This window comes from Hevea brasiliensis, chromosome 4 (assembly GCF_030052815.1).
Source record: "Hevea brasiliensis isolate MT/VB/25A 57/8 chromosome 4, ASM3005281v1, whole genome shotgun sequence".
NCBI classification, from domain to species: domain Eukaryota; kingdom Viridiplantae; phylum Streptophyta; class Magnoliopsida; order Malpighiales; family Euphorbiaceae; genus Hevea; species Hevea brasiliensis.
Window position 1 is genome coordinate 111,599,464 of NC_079496.1, and position 25,923 is coordinate 111,625,386.

Here is a 25,923-nt window from a genome sequence, read left to right on the forward strand (position 1 = left end):
TGTCAGTATGATTAGCAGGTTTCAATTCAATTCAGGTTTAGAACACTGGATAGCTGTCAAGAATATCCTTAAATACTTGAAAAGGACTAAGAACTTATTCTTGATATATGGAGGAGGTGAACTTCAACTAGAAGGATTTACGGATTCTGGTTTTCAATTAGACATTGATGACAGAAAATCTATCTCAGGTTTGTATTTTTGTGTAATGGAGGCGCTGTCTGTTGGAAAAGTTCTAAGCAGACAATTACAGCAGACTCCACCATTGAAGCTAAATATGTTGCTGCATGTGATGCTACAAAAGAAGCTGTTTGGATCAAGAAGTTCGTCTCAGAACTAGAAGTGGTTCCTTCCATTGAGTCAACAGTTCCTCTCTACTGTGACAACAATGGAGCTATTGCACAGGTAAAGGAGCCTAAGTCTCACCAGCGATCCAAACACATAGAGCGGCAATTTCATATTATCAGAGAGATAGTTGGAAGAGGCGACATCGCCATGCAGAAAATAGCCTCAGCTGATAACTCGGCAGATCCACTGACCAAGGCCATGACATAGCATCAGTTAGACAGACATCTTAAGAAGATGGGTCTTAGATACTATAGTAAATAGCTCTAGGCCAAGTGGGAGATTGTTAGTTATGTGTGCCCTAGAGCATGCACTAATCTTGTAACTTGTAAATAACATTGTAAATATATTAATGGCAATAAACATTTCATTTAAATGTTTTATATATTTAATAACATATTTATTTGAAATTGTCCCTTAGCAATATGTTATATATTCTATTCTTATGAGATAAGAATATGAGTGATAGAATATATGGGACATTAGCTATAAATCAGAGTTTGTAGCTAATGGATAATTTGGTGGGCACATTATATCCAAAGAGCTGTCACCTCTTTTTATCTCCATTTATTAGTATGAGATACTGATGTATATGGAATGGTGAGTCACGTGCCATCTAATATGAGATATCGGGATAAATATAGTAGACACTTATGAGATAAGTAGGTCAAACTTGTGACGTACAGATGACATAAACATGGCGTTTGCTCGAGTCAATAAAATGTTATCTGTGTCATACTAGTGCCTATAATTCTCAGACCTGAGATGACACGATTGTCTCTTATATGGGCGATTTGAGTTTGATACCACTTACATATCTGTACTGTGTATGGATATTTTGGTGTGTGTTGGCTCAAATTAGTTATTTATTGGGACAGGTGTTCAGTCAAGAGGGGATCCGTAGCCTTGAGTAAACAGGGTTAAAAGTCCTATATGGATTTAAGCTGTTCTTAACAAGATTAAGTTCTTGGCCAAGATGAATGACTTTGTCAGGAAAGGTGTTTCCTAATGGTAAAGTCTTATAAGTCAAGGATCAAAATTCAAATGAGTGCATAAGATTCCATGATAAGGGGTTTGACTCCACCATGACCCTTAATGGGATTGGGACATAATACAGAAGGATTTTAGTGCATAATCATGTATGATTAAAGGTTCATTTTAAGATATTTCTTGTTGCTAATTGGGTAGCCATGACATGCTATGCTAGGTGTCAACCATGGTCTATGAGATGCCTAAAATGATTTGGGAAATTATTTGCGGACTGGAAGAGTTTCAATGATATTAAGAGTTAATATCATTTCTCATTGCCAATTAGTAATGAGTCTAGTAAATCATACAACTACACAAGTTTTACCACCAATTAAATTATGATTTAATTGATTAATTAAAGAGTTTAATTAATTAATTAAATAGATTTGGTTTGCAATAAGATTGCAAAGTCCTTAGTATGACTTGAAACCAAATCTTAGATATTGGATGTATGATGTAAATTGAATTTAATTAATGGAGATTAATTGATAAATTAATTTATATGTGATATAAATTAATTTGAGAGAGAAATTAATATTTTGGGTTGAGAACTCAAAATTCAATACAAGTGCAAAATAGTAATTTTACATGGTGACACGTGGCACCCATAAATGTGAGCCATTTGTCTTCCATGTGATGGAAGATGATATTTGACGATTCAATCTTGCATTGACACTTGTCTTAATGAGATGGAAGATGATATTTGACGATTCAATCTTGCATTGACACTTGTCTTAATGAGATTAAGACACACTAAAAGCAAGATTGAATGGGATCTTGACATGTGGCACTCAATAAATGGTTTTTGTCTCTTGTATATAAATGTTAGATAAGAAGAAAACTTACTCTCTTCTTCTTCATCAAGTTAGACGGCAACAAAGGTCCTCTCTCTCTCTCCTAATTTCGTCCATTGATGCTTGAAAGAAAGCTTTTTTCTTTCTTGAATAAAAAAATCTAGAAATTATTTCTAGCCACCTACATCCATTAGTAAATCACCAAAAGCAAACACCCTAATAGTTAGTGGTTGGCAAACACCTAAGAGAGGATTTGGGTTGCCAAAGGTGACCTTAGTGGTAGCTTATGGTGGACAAGCTAGAGGAGCTACAAGTGGAGCTCTGAAGACTACCAAAGGGAGCAAGAAGTGTGATTATGTGCCTTTGAGGTTAGCCTTCTTCAAACCCTTTTTAATTTAGGGTTGAATTAGTTTAATTATTAAACTACAATCTTTAATGGCAAATGAAAGAATCATGCATATTAAAAGTGTGCTTTAACATGCCTTGGGTGCTTAAGGTTGGTTAGGATCATAAAACATATTGTATGTTTGCATAAAACTCTAGAAAAATTTTGAAATCCAACCTTCAAACTGCTTCCGTTATGCCTTCACCAATATCAAACCCTGATCCATCAGCTCATGCAACTCCTATATCAATGGTCTTTTCTCTGTTGTTATATGAGCCAGGCTACTAGAAGACTTCCTGCTCAAAGCATCTACCACCACATTTGCTCTACCAGGGTGATACTAGATAGTGCAGTTATAGTCCTTCAAAAGCTCCATCCATCTCCTCTGCCTCAAATTTAATCCCTTTGCTGAAAGATATACTCTAAGCTTTTATGTTAGTGTACATCTTGCACGTTTCACCATACTGGTAGTGCCTCCAAATTTTTAGTGCAAAGACAACAACTGCCATTTATAGATCATGAGTGGGATAATTCTGCTCATGCTTCTTTAACTGTCTAGAAGCATAAGCCACCACTTTACCATGCTGTATCAAAGCAAACTATATACCTTTCTCCACTCATAGGCAAAGTCAACATAGGAGCTATAGTTAAGCAATCCTTAAGCTTCTAGAACCTTTCCTCACGCTCATCTGACCATAAAAATAGGACATTCTTTCGAGTCAACCGTGTTAGAGGAGCTGCTATCCTGGAGAAGTTCTATATAAAGTGCTTATAATAACCTACTAGGCCTAGTTCGTACCTCAGAGACTGTAATAGGCCTGAGTTAGTCAGTTATTGTTTCAATTTTCTTAGGATCCACTTGAACACCTTCACTAGAGACCACATGTCCCAAGAATGAAATACTTTTTAGCCAAAACTCACACTTCAAAAACTTAGCATACAGTTGATGCTCCCTCAAGGTCTGCAGCACCATCCTTAAATGCCAAGCATGTTCTTCCTTGGTCTGGGAATATACTAAAATGTCATCTATGAAAACAATGACAAAGCGATCTAAGAATAATATAAATACCCTATTCATTAGATCCATAAAGGCTGCTGGTGTATTAGTGAGTCTAAATGACGTCACCAAGAACTCATAATGACCATAACTAGTCCTGAATACTATTTTTGGCACATTCTTACTCCTTATTCTCTGCTAATGATAGCCCTATATATAATTTAAACTATTTTTAATATTTTAAAATAAACACAAGAATGCTATAATTTTATGTATAAAAATTGAGATTCAAACTAAAATTAGAACTAAAATTGACATCAAAATTAAAACCTAAACCATATCAGGGTTATACCAAATTACTTAGAACCAAATCGAAATTGAAATTAAAGTTTGATTCTTAAAAATTAATCAATTAAGGGTTTCATTTCCATTTTAATTCTTAAATTTGGGATAACAACAGGCTGGGTATTTATGAGTATATGATCTGACCAAATCTTAATAAGGTGTGTTTAGATGGTATATAATTAAATTTAGAACGAATTTAGATTTTAAGAGTAATACATATGACGAGTTCAGGTCTTACATGTTGATATCTATTATTCAAACTGTTTATATATAATATATATTTTTTAAATAATATTTATAAATTTTTATATATAATATTTTAAATAAATATAATTTAAGTATTTTATAGAAGTATTAAATTTTAAAATATAAATTATTAATTAAAATATTTTTTATATAAATTATTAATTAAAATATATAAAATTAAATAATTATTGAGAATATTAACAAAATTTAAATATTAAAAATATTAATTAAATTAAAGTTTAAGTATAATAATTTTTATGAGTATCAATAATTAATTATTCTGTTACGCAATGATTTAAATTCCATCTCATCTCTCTGATGGTCAATTTATTAGATATATCAAAATTATTATAAAATAATAACTTTTATAAAAATTAAATAAAAATAAATTTTATATAATTATAAAATATTATATGTATATATAATTAGTGTCCTTAATGAATAAAGAAAAAAAATATTGACGGACCAACTATCAAAATAAATAAATAAATAAATATTTATTTATTTTTTATTTTATTATTAATTTTTTTTTTTTATGGCTGCTCTGTCAACATTTGCTTTTCTTTCTTCATCCATTGAGGACACCAGTTATATATATAAAAACAAATTGTTTTGCAGATCAGCCATCGATAATTCAATTTAAAAAACATGTTCGCAGAGCCATCAATGATTCCTGACGGGAAGGCGTGCCTGGCGGTACCAATATTCATTATTAATTTATTTCCTTCCTGCTCTCTCTGTCAATCAAATAAATGCAAGTAAACACAGCCAACAGCCAGATGACAAAAATCCATTGAAAACTGAAGGACGATATATAATTCTGCTGCAACAAGAGAGGAAAAAAAAATATATGAAGCTGCAATTCAATGATATTAAAATCATTTTCAGCACCGTAACGTGAATATTTTGATCTCCAATCTTAAGATCGCCGCACAGGAATTGGAGGTGCTGATGGTGCAGAGGCAGTATAGCTCAGGTTAACTTGTTGGGGCAGAAGATTATATTCAATCTTAAGCTCTTCAAAAATTTGTTTCATCTGTAGCACTAGCTCTGATCTCCGCTTGGCCCTCTTTGCAAAATAATGAAAGTTTATGGTGTGATTAACAAAGAGAGCTACCTTCATCTTATTCACATCCTCAATCTCCTTGAACTGTAAACTGTGTTCAGCACGCCACCTCCTCGGATTACTCTCCAAATACCTGCAAGATTTTTTTAACATCTCTTTGTCAAAACCAAATTAAGTTCATATAAACATAATTTATTAGGTTGTTCATGACTTTACCTTTTTATATTATCTTGCAGATCGTTGATAATCTCCATTGAGGTACGAAGACTAATAGCAAACTCTACACATTCACTCATTGGTGGGCTCCTGTAGAGATTGCTGATGGGCTTCAAAGCTAAAATTGAATTTGGATAGTATATCTTCTCACCATCATATCTCAAAAACGTTGTAGTCAATATATTCATCTCATCAACGACCATCTGCAACTTGTATCAAAGTATTATGCATGAAATTTATTGCCCAATTAGTAGCATTAAGTACTGCTCTATTCTAATTAAGGTTAAGGACTTGCCTGTACACCATCAATAACACAACGATCACCAACATCGAAGGCATGAACCACAAACACAAATATTACAGCTTCAAAAACTTTCTTGACAGTGTTACCGAACATGAAAGCCACTAGCAATAGTTGAGAAGACATGAAGAGGAGTAATTTGGTGGATAGAACTTCCATGAAAAGCAACCACACAACTGCTACTACAATCAGTACTATCACAGAAGCAATCATGTTCAACTCGTCAATAGCTGTTTTGCTATGTTGTAAGGTGTTATTCAGTGAGTCGTGGTCTTTGTAAATGTCAACCTGTATACAAGAAATTGATAAAAATGTAGTAATTGTCAATTGTATACACAGAGCTCAAGCAAAAGATATAGCTTGAAGATAAAAATCTACAGGAAAAACAAATTAATTAAAATCTAACCACCCAGTTCCTGAAAACTGATTTCTTGATCTGTTTTTCTTGTTCTGTATTGTTCTGTTCAACTCCTGCGGTGTTCTGTTTATCTTCTGCTACCCCTTCGAAATGCTGAATCACTTTCTCATCATCCACAAAGTTCAATAGCTTTTTGAAGTCCATGTACCTGCTAGTTCATTAAAAAGGAGGAAAAAATATGAGATGATCTAAAACAAAACTTTCCTCACAAATTAAATTTCTCCTTACTAACCCATCTGTGTCTGCAAGTTTGGTGAAAATCTCATCGGAAGCTATCTTTGCTCCAGCCTCATCAGTGATATTTTCAACTGTATGTTTGCCCTCACCAATATCAAAGCGGATATAGGAAATAGGAAAAAGCCTCTTTCCACGAATCGCATCCATTAATTCTCTCATGGTCTCCGCAGAATCCTTCTCTTGTTTCTGCATCTCAGAATTCGTGTTCCTCATCTCCATTGCTGAAAGAGCCCTTACAACCTTCCGATAACGTATTGCTTCTTTAATCTTGGAAAACAATTTCGTGGCATGGACAGAACCTATTAACTTAACTAACAAAGTTTTCAGTAGCCATAATGTAGCTCCAATGAGGCAACCTGCGAGACCTCTAGTAACCGTTCTCTTATCCCCATGATTAAACAGCAAACCCCAAGCTAAAGTAACCAAAGCTAACCAAATAAAGAACAGAACACTCTTCTTCACTCCATGAGCAAAGTAAAGAACTCTCTCATCGAGCCATAACTTCCAGATCAAGGACATCAGAACATTTGTGATCAGGTAAGCAGTCAATCTACCGCAGAGAATAGCCAATATTAGCAAACACCATTTCCATATTTCCAAACCCCAAATCATAGAATTCTTCAATCTATCTGTCGTCATGCTGGCAATAAAAAAACCCATAACGCACGCGAATGCAGTTGTCTCCATAGAAATGATGAACTTTTCCCATGACTTCATACCTTCTTTCTGGGTTTCCTCCTCCTTGTTGGGTCCTGGTGATACAAGCAACTCCTTTCTCTTGGAAGTTGGCTCCGAATCATCCGTTGGCGGCGTAGCTCTAAGGGGCTTTGAAGATGGAGAGCTGGTTTGTGACTTTCTTTGAATCAGGTTATTCAACGGGGGCTTACTGGAAGTTGAGAACGATGGATCTCTGTCTCCAAGATTCTGAGGCTCTGTAGATTGAGGAAGTGAAGATCCTATTTGGGAATTCAGTAAGATAACTGCATTTTCGGCAGCATCCGAGATTTGGATACTGAAATCGTTGGTTCCCCCTGCCATTCCTTTTTTTTGCAGTAGAATTTTTTTGGAGTAGGGATTTACAGAGTGATGAAATGAACGCAGGGAAGCTTATAAGAAATATTTTGGAGTGATGAGGATTAAATAGCGGAAGGACAAGTAGTTAAGTATTTGACTTTGCATTTGTGACTTTTCTTCTAGTCGACAACGTTCCCATTTACTATGAGCAGACACCGCTCAGAAAGATAGTTAATAGTAATTAGTAACGCCTGATTTGCATGTTCTCTTTCAGTTTCCCAGATACCAATGATTTTATTATTATTATTTTCAACATGAAAAGCGTGTTTAATTATTCTGTGTGGATTAACGACTTTTCTGCCTGTTTAATATGCAAAGACATTATTGGTCAACAAATTTGCTATTAATTAATTCCGCAAGATGAACCAATTAAGAAGTTGTTAATTGTAGTGAAAACTTTGACAAAAATGCGGCCAGTTCACTCCATACTCAACTCATACACTCAAATTTTTAGCAATTTTCTATAGATGAACATAATATTCCAAACCATTATGGCATAACATAGTCATTTAAAGCGACAGGGAACAAAAGTAGTAATCAACGAGGAACTGAAGGCTTCTAACACCATAAGAGAGCGAAGGGTAATTCAAAGGAAGGCAGTCCTCATGAAAGGAGGTGGAAATGCTGAGGGCATGAAAGGAGGTGGAAATTCTGAGGCCATGAATGGAGGTGGATATTCTGAGGCCATGAAAGGAGGTGGAAATGCTGAGGCCATTGACCCAATAGAGTTAAGGTGAAACTGCAGAGGCGAAAGATCTTTATCTTTAATCCCAAGAACTTCGAAAATTGTGTTCATATCTAACACCAGATCAGATCTTCGTTTGTCTCTCTTTGCAGCATCATGGAAGTTTAAGGTGTGATTAAAATAGAGAATCACTTTCATATTATCACCCTCAATCTCCTTGAATTGTAAGCTGTGGTCAGGTCGCCAGCGTCTAGGATTGCTCTCCAAGTACCTGAAGTTTAAAATGAACCCATCCTCATTATTTTTTTTTTAAATTATCAAATAGGAGGCAAATAAAGATTTGAGTTGACAATAATTACTTTTTTATTACAAATTGCAGCTCTTTAATCAGTTCGATTTCCGTATCACGACGAATAGCAAATTCCAGTGAATCTAACATTGGCGGCGGGCTTCTATAAAAGTTGCTGATAGATTTGGTAGCTAAAACTGAATTCGGATAGCATATTCTTGCATTATCAGATCCCAAGAAGGTTGTAGTTAATATTTCCATCTCATCAACAATCATCTGCAAGATCGATAACAAGGTATCAAAATAATAAAAATCTAAAGTTTTTGTATAAACGAAGACACAAGTATATATTCTAGGATTTGGAGCTTGCCTGTTTGTCATCAATTAGACAACGATCGCCAATTTCAAATGGGTGCATCACAAACACAAATATGATGGCTTCAAATACAGTCTTGGCAGTGTTACCAAACATGAAAGCCACAAGTAAAAGTTGAGAAGTGATGAAGACAACTATTTTGATGCTTAAATATTCCATGAAAAGTAACCACACAATAATGATTACAAAAAGCACCACCACAGAAGCAAGCTTGTTCAACTCGTCAACTGCTGTTTTTCTATACTTCAAGGCGCTATTTACCGATTCATAGTCCTTGTAAACTTTAACCTGTAAACAACAACGCATCACAAGAGTCATGATCATACTACAACATGGAAGGCAAAACTATGAAAGTTAAGTCATATATACAGAGCTTATAAGAAAAAGTAAATTTGATAGAGAGCTAACCACCCAATTTCTGAAGACTGATTTCTTTATCCGTTTTTTATCTTCCTCTGCAGCTTTATCATCTGCTACAACTCCGCGATGATATTTTAAAATTTGTTCAACCCAATCCTTGAAGGATATATCTTCTGCCAACGCTAGGAAATGTTTACGCGTTTCCTTTACCACTTGGCAATGGATGCACATTTTTTTCTTTACCAGTTGACAAGCGGGACACACTAGTTCTTTTTCTATGCAGTCAAGTAGGTCTTTCAAGGGCATGTACTTACCTCTGCACAAATAGAAAAAAGTGAGGTGAGATCGATGATCTTATATATATAGTTTGAGAACTTATGATGCACGAAAACGGGATGGGGGCTGCGTTTCCCGTTTCGAAAATGTTTCCTCATTGGAAATGTGAGGACACAGATAGTCTTTGGGCCCTTTCAGCAATTTCTGGAAATCGAAAACGCATTTCCTTTGCCAGACACGCATTTTTTAAAAAACAGAAAAAACCTAAAATGCGAAGTAGAGATTAATAGGCACATATACTATCTCTAAATCATGTGAAATCCACTCTTCACATGAGGGCTTCTGTGAGAGAGGGAGTATTTTATAATCTTCCGAAGAAGAGAAAGAGGAAGAGTACCTGGAAGTGGTTGGCGGAGACGGCTTGGAGGTGACTGGCAGCAACGATTGGGGGCTTAGGTTAGGTATGTTGCCAATGCTCTGCATCCCTTCCACCATCATGCTCTGCCTCCCTTCCCCTATTCCCCGTGCGCTCTGTCTTCTATACCAACAATAGCATTGTGATATCTATATCCATACCCATTACCATGCTATTTAAACAGTTATTAATTTTATTTAAAAAATTAATTATTAATTTTATTTAAAAAATGATTATTAATTTTATTTATTTAATTTTACACTACATATCTTTAGAATATGTTTTGCTTTAACCCTTTGATATTAGAAAAATAGTGATAAAATCAATTTAATTAATTTAATTTATTTTATATAATTAATTAATTTATTGTTATATTTTTCATATTTACACGTTTTTGTAAGTTTTCATTTCCCATATTTTTTAAAATGTTGCTTCCCTGTTTCCCATCGAACAAACTAGCATACGAAATTAAATATATTCTAAATCTGTTCTAATTAATTACTTACTTCGCGAGTTTCTTGAAAATCTCATTAGCGGCTTTTTTTGCTCCTTCCTCACCTTCTATGTTGATCTCTTTACTCACGTCACAATCACCGAAGAGAGGAGGCAGCTTTTTATCCCGGATCGCATTCAACAACTCTTCCCTTGTGTCTTGCTGGACCTTTTTCTTTTTTGAAAAAGCTTCAAGGATCTTACGATTGTAGTTTGCTTCCTTAACCCTATGAAACAAAGTCTGCACATGGAAAGAAGCTAGAAGCTTAACTAACAAAGTTTTGACTGACCATATAGCAACTCCAATGAGACAACCAGCAAGACCTCTAGTAACATCATTTACAATCTTTTTCACATCCTTGCTTCGCTTAACCCCACTGTTAAACAGTAGAGCCCAAGCTAGGAAAACCAAAGCCAGCCATATAAAAACAATGATGCTCTTCTTTACTCCATATGCGAAGTAAAGTTCTCTCTCAACCCACTGCCTCCATGAACAGAACTTCCAAATCAACTTAACCAAAGCCAGCGTTAACAGGTAACCAATCAGTCTACCGCAGAGAACAGCCAGTATTAAGAAACACCATTTCCACATCTCAAAATCCCAAATCCTGGAATTCCGCAATCTATCCACCGTCAAGGTAGTGATTAAGAGCCCCATAATGCACACAAATATCGTTGATTCAATAAAGATCAACGTTTTCAACATTTTGTAGACATCACCCTTGGATCCTGGAGATCCATTCGGTTGATCCGAGATGTCTACATAGACATCATTGGCTCTCTCTGACATGGTTTTTGTTTAACCCAAAGGAAATAACTCACAATTCAGAAAAAGGATGGAAATTGAAATAGTCTGGCAGAATGAATGGGAAGCTGACAACAAAAATTAAATGGATTTGCAGAGAAAATATATAGAAAAACATTAATTATGTGGATAACTAAAGGAAGTGAAGGAAAATCATGAGCAATTAAAGCTAGGAGAAATGCTTAATTTGAGCAAGTGTTTGGATATGGAGACTGATAAAAGCAGTCCTAATAGGTTGATGGCTTCAGGAGTAAAGTGAGCATTTAAATAGAAGCAGCGTTTGGATACTGTGATAGAAGCAGCTAAATCTTGGTTAGGGCTCACACAAAATCAGCTTTAATTTGGGCCACGTGAATTGTTGCTACTTTTATTTATATCCAAACAAACGGGACCTAGCACTCGCAATTGTCTGTCTGAGGTCCCGAAGTGACGCATAGAATTTGGACAACAAGAGGTTTATGATCTATTTTTCTTAAACTTCACACTGGTTTTTTTTTTTTTTTCTTAAAGGTCTATTACAATTACACCTTGTATATATTGAAAAAATTAAATTTAATTATTTTTTATTTAATTTAACATAAAAAATTTAATTTAAATTTAATTTAACTTAAAAATTAAATATTATCAATAAAAATATGATTGAAATTGAATTTTTAAGCTTAAAAATAATATCAAGATAATTATATTATATTATATTATATTATGTCATAACTTTTGTCACACCCAGCTGACAGAGTTAGGTCTGAGCAGTTTTCGGTGTGAATCGAAAAATTGAACCGAATTGAGCTATTTTGATTCCATCGATTCGATTTTTTAGTTTTGTCGTTGCAATTCGATTTGAAATTTTTAATAAATTTGGTTTTCAGTTTAGTTCGATTTTTTATCGGTTAAACTGATAAAATCAATTAAATTGAATAGTAAAATGACCCAAGTAATTTTTCAGCCCAAGATGTATAAGTCTTAAGGCTCTTATTCAGTCCAATTATCCATTCAAACCCAGCTCAGAGAATAGAAATTAACCTAAAATATTTTCAGTTTAATGCAATGAAACCAAATCGAATCGTTATTTTTCGGTTTAATTCAGTTTGATTATTCTTAAATAATCAATTTAATTTGATTTACTTTTTTAAATAATTCAATTTTTTGATTTTTAAAGTTTCAAATCGAACCGGCTGAATGCTGCCCTTAAAAAGAGTAACTTCAATTCCATTTCCGCTCCTAAGATAGTGAAATCCTCAAACTACCCACTCATATATGTGGCAATGATTCAAAAGAATATATATATTTTTTTATTTTGTCTTATGTTGACACAAAGCTATCAATAATTCCAATGAAAAGCACAGTTTGTAGGTAAAGCCATCAATAATACATCACTTGTGCTTTCCACCAGCTTAGTCACTCTTTATTTATTTCCTTCCATTAACCCAAGCTATAAGACATTTAAAAAAAAAAAGCAGCTTTTGATGATATAAAAAAAAAGCCATTATTTTTTTATAAAAAAATTCTTAAAAGCTATTAGATTACAAAATTGTCATATTATTTATTTACGAGTGTTTGGTACGAGCGATTTAACATTCATTTCCTTTAAACGATATTAATTATTTGATTTTTATAGATGGAGAGGATATCTTTTGAGAGCGCTTCCCCTTCTTAATAAACTAATTCGACACGAGTAAAATTAATTCTGATCCTATGAGAGTTAGAGATACTTATGATATATGTATATATATATTATTAACCGCACTGTGAAAAAATTATCCTGCTATTTAAAAATAATATGATACTTTTAACTACTATCTAGGCAGTATAATAATATCATGCTACTTGTTAACATTAATATAATATTTTTATTGTTGTCTATAAATTTTTTATTTAATTTAATGACTAAAAACATATCACTCACTTAATAAAATCGAATAGAGTATTCCCTCCTCAATATCATCAAATCTTATAACAACAAATATTTCCAAGCTATTTTTTATTAGCAAATTACAACCCATAATTTAGATATACATTTCATACATAAAATGGAAAAGGCTGGAATTTTTCCTCGAAATTTCGAACTTCTCCAGCAAGAATGAATGGAAAGAGAAGAGAAGGTGAAAGTATTGAGTGATAAACTGTGATAGAAATCACCATCAATTTCTTTATGGTTAGCTGGAAACATTGAGGGAAAATAATTCTAAGTTATCTGATTTCTCGGGAAATAAATGCAACATACAGATTTTAATTCTAAGGAGAAAATTAGAAAAAGAATGAAGGAAATAATGCAAATATCTTAAATAAATAGATTAATTTAAAATTATAATTTATAAACTAATTAAATCAATTTACAAATTACCTCAAACACTCTTTTGAGTGGCTACTTGAGTAAAGACCATTTAAATAGGATGAAAAGCTACTGTGCAATGTACAATAAGTCAGTAAAAAACTGGATAGCTCATAATGGATATATTTATCATTATAATTATAAATTTTAAAAACTCAAAATTAATAAAAAAAAATCAAATTTTCCCAAATCTCAAACAATAAATAAATAAATAATATAATGAGTCTAAAATAACATAATTATAAATATTACTAAGTTTAACTCTTTATATATGAAAATTCATTTATTTGACAAATTTTAAATTTTTATTAAAATGATTATTTTAAGTTCATAAATAAATTAAATATTTTAAACAATATTTTAAATTATTTAAACTCGTCCATTTAATACTCATTAGAATAAGAAACAATTTTAATTTTGAATCATTTACTTCAATTTTGTGTCCCATAGTGTCATGTCAAGAATTGCTGTGATGTCATTAACGGACGTAACATTCAGTGCGAATGCAAGTTAAATTTAAGAGCCAATGACGATGACGGATGTAATATTTACAGATGTATTATTTGATGTGTTTATACTCAAAAGTATCAATTGATTAATTTTTTAAATTAAATTAAAAATTAAAATTAAAAATATAAAAATTGAATTAAATCAAAATATATGAAAAATAAAATAAAATAAAATAAAAAATTTTTAGTTTGATTTTTATCAATACAAACAATACAATCTCTCAAATAAAAGTGTGAGAAAATTTCTTGCCCATTTTCTTATCGCAACAATACAATCACAATGAAAATTGAAATTGCAAATATATTCTAACTCAAAATCACAATTAATTATTTCAAATAAATCAACATTCAAGTTCAGGCACAAATCAAAATAAAAATTGAAGTTATTTACTAAATAATCCAATCGAAAAATTGAATTAAATTATTAGTTTAGTTTGATTTTTCAATTAAAATATTTTTACACTCACCTCTAATTTCACTCGTAATTTAAGTTTTTTTAAAATTATTTTTATTACTCAAAAAGAAAATTAAAAGACGTAAGCTATTAATTTTTTTTTTTAATTTAGTTGAGTTAATAAAAAAATTAAATTTTCAAAATCTAAGCTAATTAAATTTTTTATTTAATTGAATAATAAAAATTTTAATATTTAGAATTTTTATTAAACTTTTTCTTTTAAAATAATCAGACGTGAAAATTTATTAAAAATATCATCACATTCAATTAAAAATTAAAATTTTAAAAGGACAATAGCCCCGATTAGCCTTTTGAAGCCTTGTCACTGCATGTGGTGCAACCAAAAATTATAAGGACAAAAATTATAAAGCTTTAAAGTGAGAGAATACATATAAGGTTGAGCATTTGGTTCGAATCGAATCGAATCGAATCAAATTAAATTATAAAAATCAAATTTTAAATTTTAGAAATCGAACTGAATCAAAATGAGTGAAAACTGAATAGAACCGAATCACTCTATTTCGGGTCAGTTTGATTTAAACCTATCAATTTTGATTTTTTATTGATTTTTTAATTTAAACTTGATTTTTAAGTTATTTGATCTAATTTTAACTTTGGTTTGAACCTAATAATAATTAATCAATGAAATTAAACAATTAATATATATATATATATATATATATAATTAAATATAATTCATAAATTTTTCATAAAAATAAATCAATTCAAAAATCGATTCGATTCGATTCGATTTAGTTTGATTTGAATATATAAATTACTATTTAATTCGATTCGATTTAACTGATTTTTTTTTTCTCTTTAAAATTGAACTAAACCAAAATAACTGAAATTTTTATAATATAAAATCGAATCAAACCGATTAAATTTTAAAATTAAACTAATTAAACTAAATTAACTCGATTCGATATGATTTTTTAGCTTAAACCAAATTCTGCTCGGCCCTAAATACATATTTTCTCTTTTCCTCAGTAGTTGTTTGCTATTTCTCGTTGATCAAAATAAGCACAGCATGTAAAGGAACCTCCACCCAAACCTCAACAATACAAATGATATCCAAACATATCAAATCCCACTATAATCCTTATCACGTCCAACTGACGGCTTAACTTTAATCCTTTATGATATATTATCGGGCAATGATTCGAAAGATTTATTATTTTTTTTTTTTCTAAAGAAAGAAAGAAAAAGTTAACAGAGCTATCAATAATTCAATGAAAAAGAAGCAGTTTTTTAGCAGAGCTATCAATAATTCTTGAGTGGAAGACTTGCGGTTGCCATGCATTATATTTTTTTTGTACTTCCTTTTTGCTATTCTGTAATATCTTGTCGCTCAGGCTTTGCAATTAAATCCCTCAAATTATCAATCACATGCCCACAATCAAATAAATGCTAGAAAAAAAAATGATTTTTTTTTGTTCTATCAAACAACAAATTAGGTTTCAGTATTGTAATAATTATTCAAGTAAATTTTAGAAAATATACACAATAAGCAAATTACTGAAACACCAATAGGTTCCTATCCTTCCAAATTAACCAAAGCATACACAATTTTTATCCTTTAATTATTCAATAAATATATGTTCCAAATTAGCAAAGAACCCCTAAATTCACTCTCCCCATTAAATTCAATGACTTGATACTCTGCCATTCAAAGGAGACGCGACTCCATCGAAGAGCTGTAGTACTCACCCTTTTAGTGAAAATAACACCTCAATTAATTTAAAATAATTTATTTATCGGGAAGTGCACTTTTTAAAAGTACATTTATAGAAAAATTATTTTTTAGAAAATATTAAATATATTTAGTTAATATATTAAATTTATGAGAAATAAAAGTGTATTAATATAAAATAATAGTGAAAATAAAATAAATATTTTTACTCTAAATAAAAGTATAAAAAACTTACTTTTTCTATATAAAAAAATTAATTTCCAGGAAAATGGATAATATAACAACCAAACAAACTTAATTTTTATTTTTCTTGAAAATTTTAAGTTTTCTAAATTACCACAATCAAATAAGACCTAAATTTTACTGATCCACCCTTAAAAAAAAATAAAGGCCACTTAAAATTAGTTAAAAATCAAATTTTCTTAAATATTATTTTTTTTTTAATTATACATAATGTCCTTTGGTGTCATGTCAAAATTGAATGCTTAACATATAATTTCCCTATTTAGTCTAAAAAAAAAAGAAAGAAAAAGTTCACCCATTTCGATCCAAGGAATCAGTGTCGTATGGTCTCCTGTCAACCATCACTATCTTCGCAGCCTGAAAAAAATTTGTTTAATGCAAGGTTGGCCATCTAAAATATATATATAAAAAAAAATCAATTATGGTTGTTTCAGAATATTGATGTTATTGGCATGACTACGCACGATTTTTGGGATTTCTAATTAAGATGGAGAATTATTTTATATTATATTATAATTAAAAAATATTATTATAAAAATGGAATAGTAACCAACTAAATTTTTATTTGCTATTTTAAATTTTTCTTCAAAAATTTATCTGGAATCATCCCAAATTGTATTAAACTGGAAAATTAATTTTATAAAAATTTATCTTTAATTATAATTTTTTATAATTTAATATTATTTTTTTAATTTTTTTAAGTAATTTTAATTATAAATATATTAAATAATATTAATTTAATTTTTAAGTCTGATTCTTAAAAATTAAAAATTTAATTTTAAATTTAATTTTAATTTTAATTTTTAAATAAAATAGTATTGAATCAAAACCGAATACATCAGATAACCGCTCAAATATATATACAAATTCGATTGTAATAACTTGATTTTTTTTAAAATATAATTTTTATATAGTATTTAAATATTATTTTAATATTATTTAATTAATTTATAATTTTTATAAAACTTTCATTTATATATATTTAATGTTATTTCTAAATATATTTTATAAATTATTTAATAATCTAATTTTAATTTAAATAATTAGTTTTAAATATTAATATTAAACTAATTAAAAAAATAAATTATTTCATTATTTTTAATCTTAGTTTTAAGATTTGATTTATTGTTATTAATTTGATTATCATTATCAATATTATTTATGAAATTTATTTATTATTTAATTGTAAATGTATTTGTATTTTGGGACTTATTTAAAAAAACATGGAAAATATCAAGAACTTATTTAAAACTTTTCAGGAATGAATATAGATAAATGCTTGTTCAGATTCATTCCCAGATTAAAAAAAAAAAGAAGCAACAACCTCTTTTCTCTTTCTAAACCTCCCTCTTTCTCCCCTATCTCTCCCGTCACCTTATTTCCCCCTCCCTTCTTTTTTCAGCCGACGAGCCACCACCCACCACCCACCACTCTAGGCGACGTCGGTGAGTAGCCTTCTAGCCGGAGCAGGGCCAACAGCGGCACGAATGGAGGACTTTTCTACTTCAATGAGCGTGCAAGGGCAGCGACTTCCAGGCGCGATTTCGACTTCATCTGACGTCCGATCAAGGCGTTCTTGGTGGCATTAGGAAGCTTATTCTGAAAGCTTTTTTTTATATACCAATTTTGCAATAAATGGTGGTCAGAGGAAAAAAGTTATGGAGAAAAGAAGATTCAGATTTTTCAAACTTTTCGATCAGATCTAGGACTGTCCGACCGTTGGATCGATGATCTGAAATCACCAATGGACTCAAAGCGATGAAACATTTGAGATGGGATCGACCTTGCTCTGATCGGATACCATTTAAAAAAGACAATCATTGGACGGTCCAGATCGCTTGGTGAGATTTTTTACTCTTTTCAATGCCTGTAAATTAAATATAATTACATGATAATTATTAATAATTTTTAGGCTTTGTTTAGGTGTGATTGGATTGGTGATAGCTCATCAGCACTCAGGACCTAGTTTTTGACCCGATCTGGGTGTCTAGCAGGCTGTCCGGGACAGGGATCATATTTACAGCCATTCCTAGCTTTTTTAGATATTTCGGATTCATTTTAGATAATAGAATTTGCAAAGGTAGTCCCTAACTCAAGTTGTATAGTTTGTGCCTTAATTAAGTTAGCTAGTTAAATATGTAAAATATTCATGACTTTGAAAAATTAAGTAAAATGACTTTAATTAATATAAGGACGATGTAAAGGATCTCTAGGAATATTTTTATAATTTTTGAAGTGCTAAAAATAATTATTTGGACTGTAAAGGAGTTAGAGACTAGAGCTGGAGTTTAGAGGATTTGACCTAGATTAGAATTTTTGTAGGCTCCGGATGGGCATTATAATTGTTGTTGTAGGCTTGAGGCCCTATATGCTGTTGTTGATTCGTTTTCTTGCAGGGGGGTTAGGTCTAATTATAGGGGAGACTCTGCTAAAATTTCGGTAAGACCTTAGGATTTCTTTTAATTCTATAGTTTGAATTAATTAGTTAATTTTGTCAATCTTTTGACAGAGATTAGTGTGTATGTTTAGGTGATTGGTACTGGCCCTCTTCTCTTTCTAGCCGGACTAGTTGCAGTTCATTCTACCAGTCTGTGAGTTGAATATTGATTATTTTTATAATTTTAATATTAATTATATATCTAGCGTGCTCATGCATTTTATAATTATTTAATTATAAAACGTGTATAGTTAATATATTAGGGGCATTTTGATTATTACATATTTAATTATTATTATTTGTTTGTGATTGTCGTCCTGGGGATAATTTGAAGCCGTGTGAGTGTATTGGCATGAGTGTGGTGTATATATAGATAAGGGTAGGATGAGTAGTCGCAGCTTAAGCTTGACTCACTGGGACTCGATCCTTATATATGGATAAATCGAGGTGAGTATGGCTTTGAGTTGATCTCGTTGACCCCAGGTGTTCTGTTTCTTGAAGGACCATGAGACCAGATTTGAGCCTAAGAAAATTGCATATCCTATTGTAGACTTTCAGTCATCAATGTTTGAGGCCCAGCCAGCGTCTATATAGGTGTGGAGTTGCTGAGTGCTTGACTTTGTGATGTGTAAACGATACTTCGAAGTGGCTTGAAGGTAGCGCAAGATCCTCTTGACAGTAGACCAATGAAGTTCCAATGGACAATGAGCAAACTGGGACACTTTATTTACAACAAAAGAAATGTCAGGTTTTGTAAGAGTTAAATATTGCAACCCGCCTATGATAGTGCGATATAAACTATGATCACGAGTTGGTTCACCAAATGCTTGAACTGTTTGTCATTTGGTGTGGCGGGTGTCGAAATCCCATTGCAATCTTGCATCTGAGCTGCATGTGAGATTTGGATGCTGAAATCATCGGTTCCCTCTGCCATTGTTTCGTTTGCATTAGAATTTTTTTTGAAGTAAGGATTTTCAGGGTGATGAAATGAACGCTAAGCATATAAGAAATATTTTGGAGTGATGAATTAGAGAAGAGATGGAAGGACAAGAGTAGTTGACTTTGATTTTGTGACTCGTCTACCAAACGACATCGTTTCCATTTAATACAAGCAGACTCCTCGTAGAAAGATAGTAATAATAATTAATAACGTCTGACTTGCAATTTTTAAGATAATCAGACTATACAATTATATTAACATTAAGATTATTTTTAAAATTCTGAAATAATTAATTTTAACCTTATGAATTAATAATAATGCTTATATTAATATACAACATGTCAGATTTGGATGAATTGCTTAATGTTTATTTTTATCGAGTTGGTTTATATATAATATATTATCACTATCCTAAAAGAAGAGAAGAATAGTGATGTGAATGGCTAAATTTGCCTTTCAGTTTCCCGGATGCCTATGACTTTGTTATTAATTACAACTTGCAAAAGGGTGTTTAATTATTCTGTGTGGATCAACGACTTCTCCGTTTGTTCAATATGCAAAGACATTGTTTATTGGTCAACAAATTTGCTATTAATTAATTCCACAACATGAACCAAAAAGTCATTAATATATTGTTAATAGTTGTGAAAACTTTGACTAGAATGTTTTTTTCCCAAGTTCATCATGTCCTTGTTACTGGATCAAAGCCAGGCAGGCACTAGAATGCTGATAGTTCACTCTAAAGGTATACGCAAATTAAATATGGAAGGGAATAAAATTTAGATAGGAATATAATTATTATGATTAATAAAAAAATTTACATATTATTAAATAATAATCAATATTATTTATTATTTATATATATATATATTTTTTTTTCTTTAAATCTAAAGCTGAATTAAAAATAAACAATTTTATTTTATAATTATTGAAATTATTGTTCAATTTTTACTGTTGAGAATTAATCACAGCATTTAAAGTTATGCAAGGTCATTTTAATTTCAAATTGAACTGAACCATATAAGCCAAATAATTAAAATTGAACAATTAAAAAAATCGAATTAAATAGAAAAAAAGAAAAAAAAAAAAAAACAATTCGTTCGATGAATAGGTTTCAGCCGCTTTCTCCGGTCCGCGGCTATATAGAAAGCTTTCCCCTCATCAAAACATTCCTCAGTTCATCAACAAGACCATACCCACCCGCCAAATGCAATCAACATTAACACCCATAAATAATCGTCCACTTTCTCCATTAACGGAAACAAAATCATAAAATAAATAAATAAATAAATAAAATCACAAAAATGGAACTGGAGAATGAAGAGCAGGACACCCGCAGCGTTGGATCTATTAGAGAAGGGTGGCGCAAAGATGAAGATGAGAATGAAGTGGGTCTCTAGCATGAATGCATCGGAGTTGGATCTATTGGTTTCCGACATAGGGAAGTTGCCGGTCAGGCAAATAAAGATGACAGAGCTAGAATTACAAAACAATCATACCAATTATTATAAATTACAAGAAATGATCAGTGAACAAACCCCAGCAGGCATGCAAAGGCACCATAATTGCTTTTCTTCTCTGTGCTTGTCTTCACCCATTCATACCGTGTCACTCCCAGCCCTCGTACGTTCTCTCGACCTCTCCTCCTCATCTACTCTCTTCTGGCGATATATTACTCTCCTCCCATCAAGGCATCAAGGGGACTGAAACAATTCCTGCTTGCGAGCCTTGAGATCAAAAGCAAACACCTTTCTACTCTGAGTTTGATCGCGACTAAACAAGTTACTAAAGTATCTCCAGGACTGAAACTGATTGAAGTGGGTGCACCACATCCTGGCAATCTATTTATAACATGGAAGTTGAGTTATATAAGTTATTAAAGTCTAAATTAAATTAATAAAAATTATTACTCGTAAAGTAAAAATTATAGTGAAAACACTTCTAAAATTATTAAAATTTTTGATATTATAATTATTGTAAAATATAAGTGTATTTTTGCCATCTCATTATTCCCCTCTTCTTACTTTATTATAAATAAATTACAGATAGATAAATTTGCAACCACGTGAGCCAATACTATTATCTATTAATTAGATACAAGTAGATGGCCAGAAGCATATAACTAAATGACGAGAAATATATGCGTTGTATATTGGATTCATGACATAATAGGTCGAATCAAGAATTTCCATTGGACTTTTTGCTCTTGTCCTCCTCTTATTGAAACACAGATAATGGAGTTAATGCATTTCCACCTTCAAAGAAAGCATTTCCACCTTCAAAGAATAGATGAACTCGTTGACGCGGAAGATTATATTGAATGCCAAGGTCTTGAAAAATGTGCCTCATCTCTAGCAATAGATCTGATCTTCGCTTGGCCCTCTTCTTCCTATGACGATAGTTTATGGTATGATTAACATGAAGAGCTACCGTCATCTTATTATCGTCAATCGCCATGACCTGTATGCTGTGTTCAGGTTGCCACCGCCTAGGATTTTCCTGCAAATACCTTTTTATGCGATGTTGCAGTCGTTCGAAGGCAGATTGTGGGGTACTAACATCAATACCGAATTCCAAACAGTCGCTCTTTTGAGGAATCTTGTAAAGCATCTTGATTGGTGTTGTAGCTAAAACTGCATTCGGATAGCATATCAACTCTCCATCATCATCTCTTTTAAACTTTGTAGTCATTATAGTCATCTCATCAACAGTCATCTGCAATATGTATCGATCAAGGTGTGTGTCAATTAGCTGACCATTGCCACTACACATACGTTCTAGTTAAAATAAGGGACTTACCGTTGTTCCATCAATAATACAACGATCGCCAACATCAAAGAGGTGGACCACAAATACAAAAATCACAGCTTCAAAAACATTCTTGGCAGAGTTACCAAATACAAAAGCAATCAGCAAAATTTGGGATGATATGAAGACGAGTACTTTGGTTGTTAAAAATCCCATGAAAAGTAACCATACAATAATGATTACAATCACCACCATCAGAGAAGCAATCACGTTCAACTCGTCAATAGCGGTTTTTTTATGTTCTAAGATGCTTTTCAGCATTTCATAGTTGTTGAAATTGTCAACCTGTAAAATATAGATTGATCAAAAGAAAATTACACTAATATAGCAACTCTATACACACACCTAGCTCAAGCAAAAGATGAGAAAGGTGTGCAAATTAATATGAAAAGCAAATTGATAAGGACATCTAACCACCCAGTCCCTGAACTCTGATCTACTCATCGGTTTATCCAGATCTGTGTTGAATTCCCCTTGCAAATGCTGAATATCTGTACTACTGACTTGGCGTTTCAAGTGCACAGACCTGCAGAGTACATCAAAGAGAAGAAAGTGAGATTATCACATAACAAACTATAATCAGAAATTAGAATTGCTCCAAAATGCAAACACCAAATAACTGGATATTCAAACCTTCCAGAATCATTTCCAGGCCGTAATGTGTCGAAAATCTTATAGGCAGCTTCGTATGCTCCATCCTCATCAGTGATTTTTTCATCTATTCCATTGTCCTTATAGGAGAGAGGACGAAGCCTATGTCCTCGAATTAGATCTATGGAATCTTCCATAATCTCGGCCTGAACCTTCTCAACTTCCTGCGACCCAGAATCACATCTCACTGAAAGAACTCTTAGAATATTCCGAAAACATTTCGCTTCTTTAATCCTGGAAAACAATTTCTTGGCATGGACAGAACCTATCGACCAAACTAAAATAGATTTCAGTAGCCATATAGCAGCTCCAATTAGACAACCACCAAGACCTCTGGTGATTTTATGTACAATATGGGTAGAATCCTTGTTTCGATTAACCCCAAGATCAAACAACAAACCCCAAGCTAGAGTAACCAAACCTAACCAAATGAAGAACATAATGCTCTTCTTCACTCCATAAACACAATAAATAACACTCTCAACAAGCCCAGACCTCCGAATCAAGGATATCAGAACATATGTAAACATGTAAGCAAACAACCTACCACAGAGAATAGCCAGCAGTAACAAACACCATTTCCATATTTTCACATCCCAAATCTTAGAATTCTGCAATCTATCCGCCGTCAAGCTGGCAATTAAAAGCCCCATAACGCACACAAATGCAATTGACTCCGTAATGATGATGAACTTTTCCCACTTGTTACCGTTAACTTTGCTTTCTTCTACCTCAGTATCATTCAGTTGTGGTTGTTCGGCGTCTGAGATTTGGAGGATGACATCTTTTGTTCCGTTATCGGCGACTGTGATTCGCATGTTGACATCGTTGGTTCCGTCTGCCATATTTGCCTGAAGTAGAAGTTCCCGTCAAGAGGAAGCTATAAGTTTGGGTTTACGTAGTAATGAAATGAAGGCTGTGAAGCTTAGAAGAAATGTTTGAGAAATGAATTCGACTTTCTTTGCGACTTCTCCCCAAAAGGACGCCATTTAATAGACGTAGGAGCTTGGTTTTGGTCAAATTTATAAAATAAATAAATAAATAAAAACTTAAAAGAAAATAGGAAATTATTATTTTTTTATAGGAAAAATAGGATATTGTTAATAATAGTAATATCATGTAATAATGGGAATGGGTGAATTGAGAGTGAGATTGCTTCTTTATCCTATTTCACAGAAGATTAGGGTTGAGGTAGAGACTTTTCCATTAGAGTGCAAGGTGGGTGAGTTTTCCTACAAGATCTTTTTTTTTTAATTTGTTATTATATAATATAAATTTATTTATTAAAAATAAATTATAAATTAAAAATATAAATTTTATACATAATTTTAATAATATATTTTTTATTAAAATTATAAGTGAGTCGGATCGAATTCCTTAATTATTGTTATCGTGGCAACTTGCTAGCTCGCAGCCAAAACTCAGTTAGGTATAACAATAAAAATAAATAACCAATTAAACATCATTGTCAACGGGTTTTTACTGGTTTAATCATTTCGTTTATAATATCACTTTATTTAAAAAAAAAACCGTATGTCAGGACGTAATTTCTGTTTTGGTTTACGTGATATCATTCTTTGTTTAATATGTCTATTATAAATTAACTATTTAATTTTTATATTTTATTTTTATTAAATTATTTAAATTTTTTATTATTTATATTATTCAAATTATTAATATAAATACTAAATAATATATTTTTAAAATACAAATTTTGTGTATTGTTATCAAGGGTTTAGACAGGTAGAGAAGAGTCATCAGCTATACGAGCAAGGGAGGAAGTTGGGCTTTCCACAAAATATAGTTTGAAGACGTGAGCTTAATAGGAAGAAACTGAGAAACATTTGGAGTGATTGAAGAAGACGAGTTTGCTGGGACAATTTGGGAGTCAATCATGTTTATTATATTGGCGTGAGCCTTAGAGCTCTGATACCATGGGGAAATCGAAAACTAATTTATTGCATATTGCTCTATCAATATATATACAAGATTAGAGAGAGATTGATTGAATACACAATTCTATCTATATACAAGTACAACTGCTATAGGCGGGGATGGCAACAGGTCGAGTTTTTGCAGGTACCTGATCTAATCGAACTCTAATAGGATGGGTTTAGATATTATATAATCGGATTTAGGATGGATTCGAGTTTAAAAAATAATATCCGTGATGGGTTTCGGTTGGGACCGGGTTTTACATGTTAGGTATCCGTTACCCGAACCCGTTTACATAAATATTTAATTAAATATAAAATATATTTTTTATAATAATATTTATAAATATTTATATATTTTATTTTATAAAAAATGGAATTTAAATATTTTATGAAATTATTAAATTTTTAAAATATAAATTATGTATCAAAATAATTTTTAATGCAAAATATTAATTAAAATATATAAAATTAAATGGATTTGAATTTTTTTTGGATAATAATAATCAGATTTGGGACGAGTTTGGGTTACTGAGAATAAATTTTAATCAGGTTTGGGATGAGTTTGGGTTTTGATAATATTAATCGAGTTTGTGGTTCAGGTATGGTGATTTTTGCAGATATCCTACCCGTTGCCATCCTAACTATAGGAGACATAGTTGCTAAAGGAGATGTGACACCCTTCACCCGTCTACAGTGTAGCCGAGTAAGGTATGTCACACTCAGTACCGAAGCACCTTATCTTATCTTACTTTATTTGTTTAATAATTTTGTTCT

The 25,923-nt window shown here is 31.8% G+C and overlaps 3 protein-coding genes across 4 annotated transcripts; all 3 read right to left on the reverse strand.

Annotated features, from left to right (window-relative positions):
* Positions 1–4,897: 4,897 nt before the first annotated feature.
* On the reverse strand, positions 4,898–7,551 carry LOC110650788 (mechanosensitive ion channel protein 10). Its single transcript, XM_058145950.1, has 5 exons — positions 6,372–7,551; positions 6,128–6,287; positions 5,722–6,009; positions 5,421–5,629; positions 4,898–5,337 (listed from the first exon to the last, which is right to left on the reverse strand). The coding sequence occupies exons 1-5, from the start codon at positions 7,412–7,414 to the stop codon at positions 5,058–5,060; spliced, it is 1,980 nt and encodes a 659-aa protein (XP_058001933.1). The 5' UTR covers positions 7,415–7,551; the 3' UTR covers positions 4,898–5,057.
* A 336-nt stretch (positions 7,552–7,887) lies between these two features.
* LOC110651477 (mechanosensitive ion channel protein 10) lies at positions 7,888–11,395 on the reverse strand. Of its 2 annotated transcripts, none has more exons than XM_021806844.2 (6): positions 10,358–11,395; positions 9,834–9,971; positions 9,209–9,476; positions 8,795–9,088; positions 8,495–8,700; positions 7,888–8,406 (listed from the first exon to the last, which is right to left on the reverse strand). In XM_021806844.2, exons 1-6 carry the CDS (start codon positions 11,131–11,133, stop codon positions 8,037–8,039), a joined length of 2,052 nt encoding a protein of 683 aa, XP_021662536.2. In that variant the 5' UTR covers positions 11,134–11,395; the 3' UTR covers positions 7,888–8,036. The 2 variants fall into 2 exon arrangements, with proteins under 2 accessions (XP_021662536.2, XP_021662530.2); XM_021806838.2 differs by having other exon boundaries at positions 9,834–9,974; positions 10,358–11,394.
* A 10,575-nt stretch (positions 11,396–21,970) lies between these two features.
* Positions 21,971–24,160, reverse strand: LOC110651015 (mechanosensitive ion channel protein 10). Its single transcript, XM_058146357.1, has 4 exons — positions 23,174–24,160; positions 22,976–23,087; positions 22,553–22,846; positions 21,971–22,468 (listed from the first exon to the last, which is right to left on the reverse strand). The coding sequence occupies exons 1-4, from the start codon at positions 24,055–24,057 to the stop codon at positions 21,971–21,973; spliced, it is 1,788 nt and encodes a 595-aa protein (XP_058002340.1). The 5' UTR covers positions 24,058–24,160.
* Positions 24,161–25,923: the final 1,763 nt, after the last annotated feature.

Excerpts from the sequence above, each read along its gene's own strand:
- LOC110650788 (XM_058145950.1), bottom strand. The coding sequence starts at position 7,414 with ATGGCAGGGGGAACCAACGATTTCAGTATCCAAATCTCGGATGCTGCC. Across the intron at positions 5,630-5,721 it reads ATCGTTGTGTTATTGATGGT|TTGCAGATGGTCGTTGATGA; the intron begins GTACAGGCAAGT and ends CTTTGATACAAG. Across the intron at positions 5,338-5,420 it reads CTGCAAGATAATATAAAAAG|GTATTTGGAGAGTAATCCGA; the intron begins GTAAAGTCATGA and ends AAAATCTTGCAG.
- LOC110651477 (XM_021806838.2), bottom strand. The coding sequence starts at position 11,133 with ATGTCAGAGAGAGCCAATGATGTCTATGTAGACATCTCGGATCAACCG. Across the intron at positions 9,975-10,357 it reads ATTTTCAAGAAACTCGCGAA|AAGACAGAGCGCACGGGGAA; the intron begins GTAAGTAATTAA and ends TTGTTGGTATAG. Across the intron at positions 9,477-9,833 it reads TCTCCGCCAACCACTTCCAG|AGGTAAGTACATGCCCTTGA; the intron begins GTACTCTTCCTC and ends CTATTTGTGCAG.
- LOC110651015 (XM_058146357.1), bottom strand. The coding sequence starts at position 24,057 with ATGGCAGACGGAACCAACGATGTCAACATGCGAATCACAGTCGCCGAT. Across the intron at positions 23,088-23,173 it reads TTTGAATATCCAGTTATTTG|GTCTGTGCACTTGAAACGCC; the intron begins GTGTTTGCATTT and ends TGTACTCTGCAG. Across the intron at positions 22,469-22,552 it reads GTATTATTGATGGAACAACG|ATGACTGTTGATGAGATGAC; the intron begins GTAAGTCCCTTA and ends TACATATTGCAG.